Source organism: Gracilinanus agilis, chromosome 1 (assembly GCF_016433145.1).
Source record: "Gracilinanus agilis isolate LMUSP501 chromosome 1, AgileGrace, whole genome shotgun sequence".
In the NCBI taxonomy this organism is placed as follows: domain Eukaryota; kingdom Metazoa; phylum Chordata; class Mammalia; order Didelphimorphia; family Didelphidae; genus Gracilinanus; species Gracilinanus agilis.
This window is the reverse complement of record NC_058130.1, coordinates 710,779,406-710,792,735: the sequence shown is the minus strand read 5'-3', so window position 1 is coordinate 710,792,735 and position 13,330 is coordinate 710,779,406. Positions and strand designations below refer to the sequence as shown.

General features: G+C 40.3%; 1 protein-coding gene across 1 annotated transcript in view; it reads left to right on the top strand.

Moving 5' to 3' along the window:
* Nucleotides 1-13,330, top strand: part of CACNA1A (calcium voltage-gated channel subunit alpha1 A) — a 143,794-nt gene that overhangs the window by 102,653 nt on the left and 27,811 nt on the right. The window contains exon 39 of the mRNA XM_044685076.1: nt 1,606-1,711. Within this exon, the coding sequence (XP_044541011.1) occupies nt 1,606-1,711 (106 nt within the window). The remainder of the gene's footprint in view (nt 1-1,605; nt 1,712-13,330) is intronic.

Below are 13,330 nucleotides of genomic sequence, written 5' to 3'. Positions count from 1 at the left end.
GGGATTCCCATCTCTCTAAGGATAGATTTTTTTTTCAAATAAGCCACAGTAACTATCTAAGGTTCTAGAACTTTAAAAGAAAATCACCCATGACAAAAAACCCTAATAATCCTAATTTTTCCGTTTGATTTGTCCCCTTTGCCTCCCTTTCACACTGTCCCTTCCATACCCTTCTCTGTCAATGCAGTTCTAGCCTGTCTCATAGCTTCTCTCCCCTGCCCTCCCCATTCATCCTTCCTTCTCTCTGGGTTTCAACTCACCTTGAGTTTGTCTTCTTCCATGTCAACCTTCATTTCTTGGGAGCCAATGCTGCCTACCTGTGGGCTTTTGAGATTTTTGCCACTTTACATCTCTGATCTGGTCGCTGCTTCCCCTGTGTCTCATCTCCCTCTCTTCTCTTGGTCTTTCTCTTCTTTTCCTGGTCCCTGAATACATGCATGTGTGTCTTTGCCTATGCGTTGCTCCCTAGTTGTTTGCATTTTTACCCCTTTAAGCCTCCCTACCACTCACTCTTGGATTCTCTCTTTGTCTCCCTCTTCCCCATTATCTCTGTGACTCTCCCTCTTCTTCCTAGCTGGATTCATGTCTCTAGATTTCCCATCCCTCCCTCCTCGTGTTCCCATTTCTTGCTAACTGCTCCACTAAGGACAGCAGGCTCAATGTTTCAGTCCCTTGGTGGGCCTCACACCCCAACACCATCTCCATGCCACTTACAGCCTGACCCGGCCATCCTTCCTGCCCACACCACCGGAATAGTGCTCTTCCCTGGGACCGAGGGAGCAGCCCCCACCCCCACTCCCACTCCCACCCCCACCATTGCACTGAGCCGAAATCTGGACCTGTCACTGAATACTGATCTCTATGGGAGCTATGAATGAGTCTCGAGATTCCATGTGGATGCTTTCCTGTCTGTGACGCCTTGTCCATGGCTGCTGTGTGGTGCTTGGCGTTCCACGTTGCATGCCCTGCATGGCTCCACCTCCCTCCTCCCAAGGGCCAATGGCCTGTGTAACCAGCCCCCTGCCTGCCCACCTGCGTGCACACTGAGCATCTTCTCAAAGGGAATGTAGCGTGTGATGGTCTGGTCTGATCTCATGTGGTCTGGCCCAAGCTGGAGGGTATTCCTACCCATCCCTTGGCCCATGTACTCTGTGCTTTCTGCCTTTGCCAGTGATGCCTGCATGTACTCCCCAGAAATGGGTCTGTGAGGCTTCCAGACATGTTCTCTTTTTCTTTGGAGTTTGATCTGAATTGAGCCATCCAGGGAGAACTCTGTTGGGCCAGGATACCTGAGGATAATGGGGGAGGGGGTCCCCAAGGATTGTAAGGAACAGGCACTGGGTTCATGAAGATGATTGGAGGTGCTCACAAACAGAAGAATGCAGAAGGTATTATGGTTCAAGTGGCCACCCAAGGGTTGGCCACTGCCTGGATCTCCCTTTACCAGAAAAAACAGGGACTGTGGGTAACCTCTAGACACCTGGCTGATTGCAGAGTTCTTCCTGCTGCTCTTTGGTTTTTGAAATGCATTCTAGAAGGGGCTAAGGACATGGGGAACAGTGAGAGGGGCTCTGGGCTGATTGGTGCCATGTTGATTCTCCGCAGAGACTTCTGCGAATGGATTTGCCTGTTGCAGATGACAACACAGTTCATTTCAACTCTACTCTCATGGCCCTGATCCGGACAGCCCTAGACATTAAAATTGCCAAAGGTAAAAGGGGGGTGAGAGAGGTGGGAGCCACTAGTGCTGAGCCAAGGCCTAGGTCCTCTGAAAGGCAGGAAGACTTGTGGGGAGATGTTCAGTGGCCCCCTTTATAGGCCCTGAGCTAAGACAGGCAGTTATGCCTGGGCCTACACAAAAGGGTCACAGCTTTGTTCTTCCCACGCCAGAAGAAGCTCAACAGATTCTAGTCTGTGTTCTGGGAGGACAGAGTGTCTCTACCAAAGGTCCCATTGAGTACCTGAAAAATACTTTTCCAAAGGAAGGTAGCTGTGGATAAACAGGCTAGATGGGAGAAGGAAGAGAAATGGGAAGAATCATATCTCAGACAAAACCACCCCAAACTCCCGGGAAAAAGAGCATTTGGGGACCCTCCAGGGAACATCTTCTAAGCAGTGGTGGGAATAATGAGGAAGTTAGGGACCCCAAAGATGCTCGTACTCATTGACCCTGACTGCAGGACACATAGCGGGATCTTTGCTAGACTCTTTCATACTCCCCCTGGAGGGAAAATCAATGGAGCTGACCTTCTGGGACCCTTACCTTTAGAGAAATGTCTGTCTTTGGAGTGGTCGATGGTGAAGTATGGTCACTGCTGGGACAACGTGCCCCTTGATGTAGATGGGGTGATCGTTCATGGAACATTTGGTCTGAAGCCAGGGCTTGTGAATGCCCTTCTGGATTGCATCTCTTTGCTTCATCCTATTCTGTAACCTTATACTGACCCATAACCCATAATCCCAAGTATCCAACGGGCAAAGGTATGTTCTTATGCACAAAGTAATTAGCCAACAGCCTGGCAAAAGAGTGTAGATGGCTCATTGTAACACATCTCCACGGCTAAAGAGAAAGCCTATCCTATGGACTAGCAACCAGGGGTCAACTACAGAAAGAAAAGTATTTGTTGACTTGGAAGATAAGGGCTTAAGATTATAACTTGCCTAAGAACATTTTTAAGTATTTTAGAGTAATAATATAATAACTATTAGCATTTATATAGAACTTTCTATGAATCAGGCACTGTACTAGGCAATTTACAAATATTATCTCATTTGACTCTCCCAATAACCCTTTGAGGCAGATACTGTTATTATCCCCATTTAACTGACAGAGGTTACATGAGTTGCCCAGGGTCACACAGCTAATGTCTGATGTGGGATTTGAAGTCAGGGCTTCCTAACTCCAGGCCCAGTGCTCTATCCACTGAACCTAGAAGTAGTATTCATAGAAGCTGGTTAGATGGCTTGATAGAGAGAGCACCAGGCCTGGAGACAGGAGGTCCTGAGTTCAAATCCGGCCTCAGATACTTCATAGCTATATGCCCCTGGGAAAATCACTTAACCCCAGTTGCCTAGCCTTTAACTCTCTTCTGCCTTGGAACCAGTACTTAATATTGATTCTAAAGTTTGAAGGTAAGGATTCTGGTGGGAAAAAAAAAGTAATATTTATTAGGTCAGTGTATTATTTATTCTTATCTAGTCATTAAGAATAAACTTACTTAATGAAACATACCAACTCTGTTAGCCTAATGTGAATTACTTTTATATTTGAAAGGAATCAAACTAGTGGTAAAATAGAAAGTTTGGTGGGAAGAGAAAAGAAGAGTCAAGGGCATAGCATAGTTAAGAAAAGGGTGTTTTATTCAATGCCATTCTAATTAAATTATCAGGAAACTATTTTATTGAGCTATAAAAAATAACTAAATTCATTTGGAAAAACAAAAGATCAAAAATGTCAAAAAAATTAATGGAAAAAAGTAAAGGAAGTAGATCTAGCACTATCTGATTTTAAATTATATTATAAAGCAGTAATTATCAAAACTATCTGGTATTGGCTAAGAAACAGAAAGGTTGATCAGTGGAACTGTACAGACATACAATATAAAAAAATTATAGGGGGCAGCTATCTGGTTCAGAAGATAGAGAGCCAGGCCTGGAGATAGGAGGTCCCAGGTTCAAATCTGGCCTCAGACACTTCCTAGCTGTGTGCCCTAGGCAAGTCACTTAAGCCCATTTATCTAGCCCTTCCTGCTCTTCTGCCTTGGAACCAAATATATTATTGTTTCTAAGACAGAAGGTAATAGTTTAAAAAAAAAGATTATAGTAACCTTGTATTTGACAAATGCATGGAAACATGTTTTGGGGATACAAAAAAACTGTTTGATAAAAATTGCTGGGACAATTGGAAAATAGGTTGGCAGAAACTAAGTATTGTGAAGAGTTAAATTTGAGGGGTAAGAGTTTGAACAGAAGTCAGGAGAGCAGTTTGGTAAAACACAAAACACTTAGTTTATTTGAAAAAAGTTCAGATAGGAAATAGAAAGGAAGAAAATGAGAGAACTCTTATACCTATACCTAAGATCCCAATCCTAACTAAAAATTTCCAAAAAAAACCTAAATCTATCTGCCTTCAAGGGCAGTGTCTTTTGCCAGGCCAAGCCTGGCCTATTTTCCTACTCTGACTATCTAAGAATTTGCCCACTATCTAGCTATTTACCTAAGCTTATCAATAATCAATAATCTAAAAGGCTGTTAAGGCCTTAAATCCATTTTTTCTATGCACAACTGTCAGTCAAAAACTCCCAGGCTCAGAGAGAGAGCCAGAAACTGCTGTTCCTCCAAGACCGATATTTTATACCATTATATTTAGGTAAGATTAAAATGGATATGTGATCTAGAGGAGATATCATAAGTAAATTAGAACAGGAACCTATTACCTATCAGATTTATGGAGAGGAGAGGAATTTATGAATCAACAAGAGATGAAGAGCATTATGAGATGTAAAATGGACACTATTGAGTACATTAAATTCAAAAGTTTTTTTGTACAAATAAAACAGTGCCAGGATTAGAAGAAAAGCAGAAAATTGGGGGGGGTGAATCTTTATAGACAACCTATAGAGAACTTTGTCAAATTTTTAAGAATAAGAGCCATCCCACAATTGAAAAATGGGCAAGAGATGTGAATAGACAATTTTTGGATGAAGAAATCAAAGCTATATATAAGCATATGAAAAAATGCTCTAAATCACTACCGACTAAAAAAATGCAAACCAAAACAACTCCAAGATACCTTCTCACACGAATCAGATTAGCTAAAATGACAAATTTTGGAGGGGATATGGAAAATGGAGACACTAATACACTCCTGGTAGACCTGTGAACTGATCAAACCGTTTTGGAGAGCAATCTGGAATTATACCCAGAAAGTTCTAAAACTGTGAATACCCTTAGACCCAGCAATACCACTTCTGGATTTGTTTCCCAAGGAGATCATGGAAAAAGGAAAAGAACCTTTATGTTCCAAAATATTTATAGCAACTCTTTGTGGCAGCAAAGAACCAGAACATAAGGGGATGCCCGTCAATTGGGGAATGGCTAACCAAATTGTGGTACATGATTGTCATGGAATATTACTGTGCCATAAGAAATTATGAGCAGGCTAATTGTTTTAAAACTTGGAAAGAACTACATGGGATAATGAACAGTGAAATGAATAGAAGCAAGAGAACATTTTACACAGCTTTTGAGTTCTTGAAGAATAACTTATGAATGTCACCTCCAAAGAATGAACTGAAAAATGGAAATATGAAAGACATAATCTGTATATACATATCTGTCTCCCAGATGATGCCTTCTATGATGCAGGTAGGAGAAGGAGGGCCTGAGGCATTTGTAAATAAATTCTATTAATAAAAAAATAATTAAAGGTGCCTTGGAGATGGGGAATTAAGGGGGGGGGGGTTTAGGGATAGCTAGATGGCTCAGTGGATAGAGAGCCAGCCCTGGAGACCTGGGTTCAAAGGTAACCTTGGATACTTTTTTTTTTTTTAAACCCTTGTACTTCGGTGTATTGTCTCATAGGTGGAAGATTGGTAAGGGTGGGCAATGGGGATCAAGTGACTTGCCCAGGGTCACACAGCTGGGAAGTGACTGAGGCCGGGTTTGAACCTAGGACCTCCTGTCTCTAGGCCTGACTCTCACTCCACTGAGCTACCCAGCTGCCCCCTTGGATACTTCTTAATTGAGCCTGTCACTTGACTCTAATTGCCTGGTCCTTACTGTTCTTCTGCCTTAGAACTGACACTTAATATTAATTCAATTCTAAGTATCAATTCTAAGACGAAAGGAAAGAGTTTTTGTTTTTTGTTTTTTTAAAAGGTGTTTTAGCTGAGAGACATGAGTATGCTTGTCAATGAAGGGAAGGAGGGCAATATTTCTTTAAAAGATTCTACTGCTCACACGTCTCCTCTTTATTCATCACATATTTACTGTACACGCCTCCTGCAAGAAAGGCAGTGGTGACTTTTATAGGACAAGAGGTGACCTTTGTAGTCTTGGGGCTCACAGTCTACTTGGGGAACAAGTATCCATATACCATTCGTGCAAAGCAGTGAGTGAGAAATGCCACAGGAGAGCCACAAAAGGTCATGCTATAAGGGTCAAGCCAAAGGATCCCACTTGTATTATTAGAGAAGTCTGGAGGAGGCACTTGAACTAGGTCTTGATGACTTAACTCCTGACAGGTGGTAGATAACTCCTCCAAGAAAGTACAAGGTATGTCTGGGGAACTTCCACTCTGGATGGAGTAAGAAATCTCATTGATTTGGGATCTGAAAATTTCCAAAGTACTTTTTTCACAATAATGTTGTGATGTGGGTAGTATAAAGATGATGATCCTTACTTTACAGATGGAGAAATAGAGGCACAGGAGTGAAGTGAGTGCCAACAGTCACACAGCTGTGCCTGGATTCAAATCTAGAAACCTTGACTCCCAGTTAAGCATGCTTTCAAATACACCTGACATATATCTAGAAATGTAGACTGGACTAGTTGCTAAACTCCTGGAGTTTAGGCTTCATCTTGTAGACCAAGGTGCTGAGGAATGCCACTGAACAAGACAAGTCTGCTCAGAGATGTGATTTAGAGAAGGAGAAGTCAAAAGTAGTTCAGAGAGTCTGGATGAGATGGTATGATAGAAGCCCAGCTAGGAAAGAAGGTTGGGGTTGGCAATGAAGAGGCCACTGAGCACCTCAGGGAGAATGATTTGGGACAAAAGCCACGGTTAAAGAGCAGGTGATGGGGCAGCTGGTTGCTCAGTGGATAGAGAGCCAGGCCTGAAGACAGGAGGTCTTGGGTTCAAATGTAGCCTTGGCACTTCCTAGCTGTGTGACTCTGGGCAAGTCATTTAATTCCAATTGCCTAGCCCTTACTGCTCTTCTACTTAGTATCAATTCTTCGTAGTATCAATTCTAAGACAGAAAGTAAGAGAGAGAGAGAGAGAGAGAGTGAGAAGGTGGTATAGGAAGTGGAGATGACTATTAAGAACTCTGGTGGTAAAAGGGAAGAGAAGTGAGAAGGGTTAGCTCACAGAAGTAGCAGAATTGAGAACCAGATTGGATGTGGGTTGCTTGTTTTTTAGGACTGGGGAGACTTGAGTATGGTTGTAGATGTAGAGGAAGAAACCAATAGAAAAGAGGCAGAAAAATATCAGAGAGAGAGGACCATTGACAGAACAAGACCTGGAATGCAGTAGCTAGCATTTTATATGATACAAATATCTCATTTTATCCTCACAACAACCCTGGGAAGTAGGTGCTTTTATCTTTATCTTACAGATATGGAAACTGGGGCAGGGGTCAAGTGACTTGCCATGGGTCACACAAGTAGTACGAACCTGAGGAAGGATTTGAACCCAGGTTTTCCTGACTTTGGGTTTATTGTATTATCCACTGCACAAACAATAGCCAAAGTAGGTGGTAAGGACTTTGTCTTGGCAAAGATGAAGCTCCTCTTATCCATAGAAGCCCAGGAGAAAGAGGAGATAATTGATGAAGAAGAGATTTGGAGGGGAGGGGGAAGATGGAAGTATGGAGAACTCAAGTCAGCCTCTGAACTGAAAAATTAAGCATCCAGATCAGCTCTGGAAATAGTTTCCAAGGAATCAGGTTTGGAAGCTGAAGAAAGGAAAAAGATGAGAACATCTATCATAGTGAACGAGACAGAAATTTAACTGAAGACAAATGAAAGGAAAGCCCACCTACCATTAGATAACATGAATCTAGTGAACCCAATCAACTGTCTTACAACACCTGAGCAACTTAAAGAGTAGAAAAAAACAGACAAAAAATTTTGCTCAGAATTGGGAAAAGCAAAGCAAGTTCAGTGGAATGTCACTAAAATCACTAGCCACAAGGTCCAAGTTAGTAACAAACAAAGTGAAAGAAAAACGGGGCTGAAGGAATGATAGAATATGGAAGAGGAATAAAGACCTTAAACTTACAAAGAACTGCTTCCTGAGTCTCAAAAGTCAAAGGGAATCTCAGAGGCACCCTTCTTGAATCACGGCCTTGTAATGGTGGAAGGGCTTACATGGCTCAATGAAATTGTTAACTATGTTATACAGGGTTACCTAAGATGGACAGGCCATCATGGAGAGTTCTGTCAAAAGGTGATCCACTGAAGAAGGAAATGGCAAATGACTCCAGTATCTTTGCTAAGAAAACTCCATGGACAGTTAAAATAATAAAAGAGATGGCAAAGATGAATCCCTCAGGTCAGAAGGTGTCCAACATACCACTGGGGAAGAGTGGAGGGCAACTACAAATAGCTCTGGCACTAAAGAAGCAGCTGGACCATGACTAAAAGGAAGCTCAGCTGCATATGTGTCTAATAACATAAGTCTGATGCTATAAAGATCAGTATTGCATAGGAACCTGTAATGTAAGATCTATGAACCAAGGTAAACAGGATGTGGTCAAGCAGGAGACAAAAAGATTAAACATCCACATCTTGGGAGTCAGTGAACTTAAATGGGTGAATTTAATTCAGCTAATCGTTACATATCCTACTGTGAGCAAAAATATCCCTTAGAAGAAATGAAATAGTTCTCATAGTCAATAAAAGAATAAGAAAAGCAGTTACTGGGGTGTAATCTCAAAAATGGCAGAACAACATCTGTTCTAATCCAAGGCAAACTGTTCAACATCATAATAAAACAAGCTTATGCTGCAATCACTGATGCCAGAGAGGCCAAAACTGATCAGTTCTATGAAGACTTTCAACATCTTCTAGAAATAATGCCCTCAAAAATGTCACATTCATCATAGGGGATTGGAATGCTGAAGGAGGAAATCAGAATAAGAATAACAAGAAAGTTTTGCTTTGGAGTACAAAATGAATCAGGACAAAGACTAATAGAGTTTTGTCAAGATAACTCACTGATCACAGCAAACACTTTTTTCAGCAACCCAAAAGGCAGCTCTCTAACTCATGACCAAATGGTCAATGTGGTAATCGAACTGATTATATACTTTTCAGCCAAAGGTGGAGCAGCTCTATACAAGTCAGTTAAAACAAGACCTGGAGCTAACCATGGTTTGGTAGAATTGCCACTCAGCAATGTAGTTGGAATGTATCTGGCTCAGAACTATGACATTCTAAACTTGGCCAAAAAACTCAAAGAGATTAAAAAAGATGTAGATGCCATGAAGAAACCACTTAACCCATAACACCAACATCTCGTAATGTTGTTTGGATGCTTTCCTATTCTCTCATCCAGGACTGGATTATTTTCTTCATCCTGAGACACACTGAGTTGCCTTTGAACTAAAATACATCTATAATACCAAAACTACCCTTTATTTCTCTGCCTGGACTCCATTTACCCCTATACTAGATCTGTGGGACAATCTGATACTTGAATCCTGGTACTTGACTAGGAAATGTTAGCTTTGATTAGTGGTCTCTCCTGTTACCTTTTAAATTGTGAATTTCTAGTCATTTTTTTTTCAGTTACTAGATAATGGTTTTAATTGATGATTTTCTTATTGCTAAATTCAGCCCAAGTTGAAGAAAGTTGAGAAAACCATCCAAACTTATAGATATGATCTGAATAACATCACTTATGAATATAAGATGGAAGTGATAAATAGATTCAAGGGATTAGATCTGGTAGCTACAATGCCTGAAAAACTATAAACAGAAGCTTGTAACATTGTACAGGAAGCAACAAAAAAATTCCAAAGAAAAAGAAGAGCAAGAAAGCAAAATGACTATCTGATGAGGCCTTACAAATAGTTGAGAAAAGAAGGAGAAAGAGAAAGATACACCCAAGTTGAATGCAGGATTCCAGAAAATGGCAGAGATAAGATTTTCTTAAGTGAGCAATGTAAAGGAACAGAAGAAAACAATGGAATGGGAAAAACAAGGGAAGGAAATATTTCATGTAAAAAATGAGCACAATAAAAAACAAAAATGGTAGGGACTTACAGAATTAGAAGAGACTAAGAAGAGGTGGCAAGAATACACAGAAGAACTATACAAGAAAAATCTTAACGTCACTGATAATCATGATGGGTGGTTACTGACCTAAAACCAGACATCCTGGAGAATGAAGTCAAATGGGCCTTAAGAAGCATTGCTAACAATAAGGCTAGTAGAGGAGATGGAATTCCAGCTGAGCTTTTTAAAATCCTAAAAGATGATGCTTTTTTTTTTAAGTGCTGCACTCAGTATACCATTAGAGCCCAACAGTGGCCACTGAACTGGAAAAGATCCTTTTACATCCTAATTTGAAAGAAGGGCAATTCCAAAGGATGTTCAAATTACCAAACAATTGTATTTTTTCACATGCCAACAAGATTAAGCTTAAGATTCTGCAAACTAGGCCTCAGCATTATGTGAACTAAGAATTACCAAAGAGCAAGCTTATTTTCAAAGAGGCAGAGAAACTAGAGACCAAATTGCCAACATTTCCTGGATTATAAAGGAAACAAGGGAGTTCCATAAAAGCATCTATCTACTTCTGCTTCCTTGACTACACTAAAGCCTTTGATTGTGTGGATCACAACAAAATGTGGCAAGTCTTCTAAGAGATGGGAGTACCAAATCATCTTACTTGTCTCTTGAGGATCCTGTATGTGGGCTAAGAAGCAACAGTTAGAATTGAACATGGAATAACTAATTGGTTTGAGATTGGAAAAGGAGTATGACAAAGCTATATATTGTCACCTTATTTAGCTTATATGCAGAGTACATTATGTGAAATGCCGGGTTGGACAAATCAAAATCCAGAATGAAGGTTGCTAAGAGAAATATCAACAATCTCAAGATATGCAGAGAATCCCACTTTGGTGGCAGAAAGTGAAGAATTAAGAAGTCACTCGATGAAAGTGAAAAGAGGGGAATGTAGAAGCTGGCTTAAGGCTTAACCTAAAAAAGACTAAGATCTTGGCAACTGGTCCCATCACTTCCTGGAAAATAGAGGAGAAAGACATGGAAGCAGTGTCAAGTTACATAATCTTAGAATCTAAGATCACTGCAGATGGTGATTGCAGCCATGAAATTAAGATGCTTGCTCCTTGGAAGGAAAGCTATGGCAAATCTGGATAGCATATTGAAAAGCAGAATCATCTTACCAACAAAGGTCTGTATAATCAAAGCTGTGGCTTTTCCAGTAGTAATGTATGCCTGTGAGAGTTGAACTATAAGGAAAGCTGACCACCAAAGAATCAATGCTTTCAAATTGTGGTGTTGGAGATTTCTGAGAGTCCCTTGGAAAGCATGGAGATCAAATCAGTCGATACATAAAGAAATTAATTCAGTTTGTTACTGGAAAGTAATAAAGTAACTTCCCAGACTTTGATGTAAGACCTTAGCTGTTTCTTTTCCTAAAAACAAACAAACAAAAAAAACTCTCAGTCAGTCCTGCTTCCAGATAGCTCTAATTATTAGGAAGTTGTTTTTCACATGATAACTAAATTCGTCTCCCTGTAGCTGCTACTCATTGGTCTGAGTTACTGCTAGGGCCATTGAGTTCTTCTTCCACATGACAGCCTTTGCATCTCTGAAGACAGTTTTCAACCCTCACCAAGTACTCTCCAGGCTAAACATCCCTCATTCCTTAAACTAATCCTCTCATCTGGAGATTCTCCCTCCTCTTGCTTGCCTTCTTCTGCATGCTCCCCAGTTTATCAGGGTCTTTCCTAAAATGCAGCAGGGACTGCTAAATGCAGACAGAGCTGTAACTAGCAATTTGTATGCCTGTGGCAAAAGAAATGCAACAGGAGACAGGGACATGAAGCTTACCTGGAGTGGCATTTTCAGAGGGAAGAAGCATGCCCTATACCACATTTTGCCCAAGGATGATCCAACGCTGGGGAAAGAGTTTGGGGGCTGCTGGAAGAGCGGTGGCAGCCTCCAAGCATAAAACAGCCTCCAAATGAAATAACCTAGGTTAATCAATCTAAGTGCAACACAGCCAATAATTGACCCAAACACTGATCAACATTCGGAACGAGTTACCCCAGGGATAACAGCGCAATCCTATTTAAGAGCCCAAATTGACAATTGGGGTTTACAACCCCGATGTTGGATCAGGACACCTCAATGGGGCAACTACTATTAAAGGTTCATTTGTTCAACGATTAAAGACCTATGTGATCTGAGTTCAGACCTGAGAATTCCAGGTCAGTTTCTATCTATGTATTTATTTCTCCCAGCATGAAAGGACAAGAGAAATGAGGCCAACATTACTAATGTGCCTTAAAACTAATTCATAAAATATATCTTAATTAATATAACTAATGGCAGAGAGGTAATTGCATAAAACTTAAGCTTTTATAATCAGAGGTTCAAACTCTCTCCTTAATACATATTTACAAAGTTATATATATATTATATACACATATAATATATACTAATTTATATNTAATTGACCCAAACACTGATCAACATTCGGAACGAGTTACCCCAGGGATAACAGCGCAATCCTATTTAAGAGCCCAAATTGACAATTGGGGTTTACAACCCCGATGTTGGATCAGGACACCTCAATGGGGCAACTACTATTAAAGGTTCATTTGTTCAACGATTAAAGACCTATGTGATCTGAGTTCAGACCTGAGAATTCCAGGTCAGTTTCTATCTATGTATTTATTTCTCCCAGCATGAAAGGACAAGAGAAATGAGGCCAACATTACTAATGTGCCTTAAAACTAATTCATAAAATATATCTTAATTAATATAACTAATGGCAGAGAGGTAATTGCATAAAACTTAAGCTTTTATAATCAGAGGTTCAAACTCTCTCCTTAATACATATTTACAAAGTTATATATATATTATATACACATATAATATATACTAATTTATATTATTCCAATTTTATTAGCCGTAGCCTTCTTAACACTACTTGAATGAAAAGTACTAGGCTGCATACAATTTTGCAAAGGCCCAAACCTGTGAGTACCCTGTAAAATTTGTTAGCTATGACTCTGAAAGAAGAATACAATAAGATCATCTCCTCCCTTGAATTGAACTCTGTGTATCTCTTAGTAGCCTATAATAGCCCTGGTTTTGATGAGGGGTGGAAGGGTGCTGTATTGAATCGTTAACTCACTGAACTTTCAATTCATTAAAACTCTAGGAGGTTTTTATGTGAATTGTTGTCTAGCCATGTTTTCCCCATTTTATATTTATTGAAGTTGATTATTTGACCCCAGATGTAGTATTTTACCTTAATCTCTATTAAATTTCATCTAAATGGATTTGACCCATCATCCTTATAGCCTATCTAGATCTTTTTGGAATTTGAGCCTGCCATCCAATA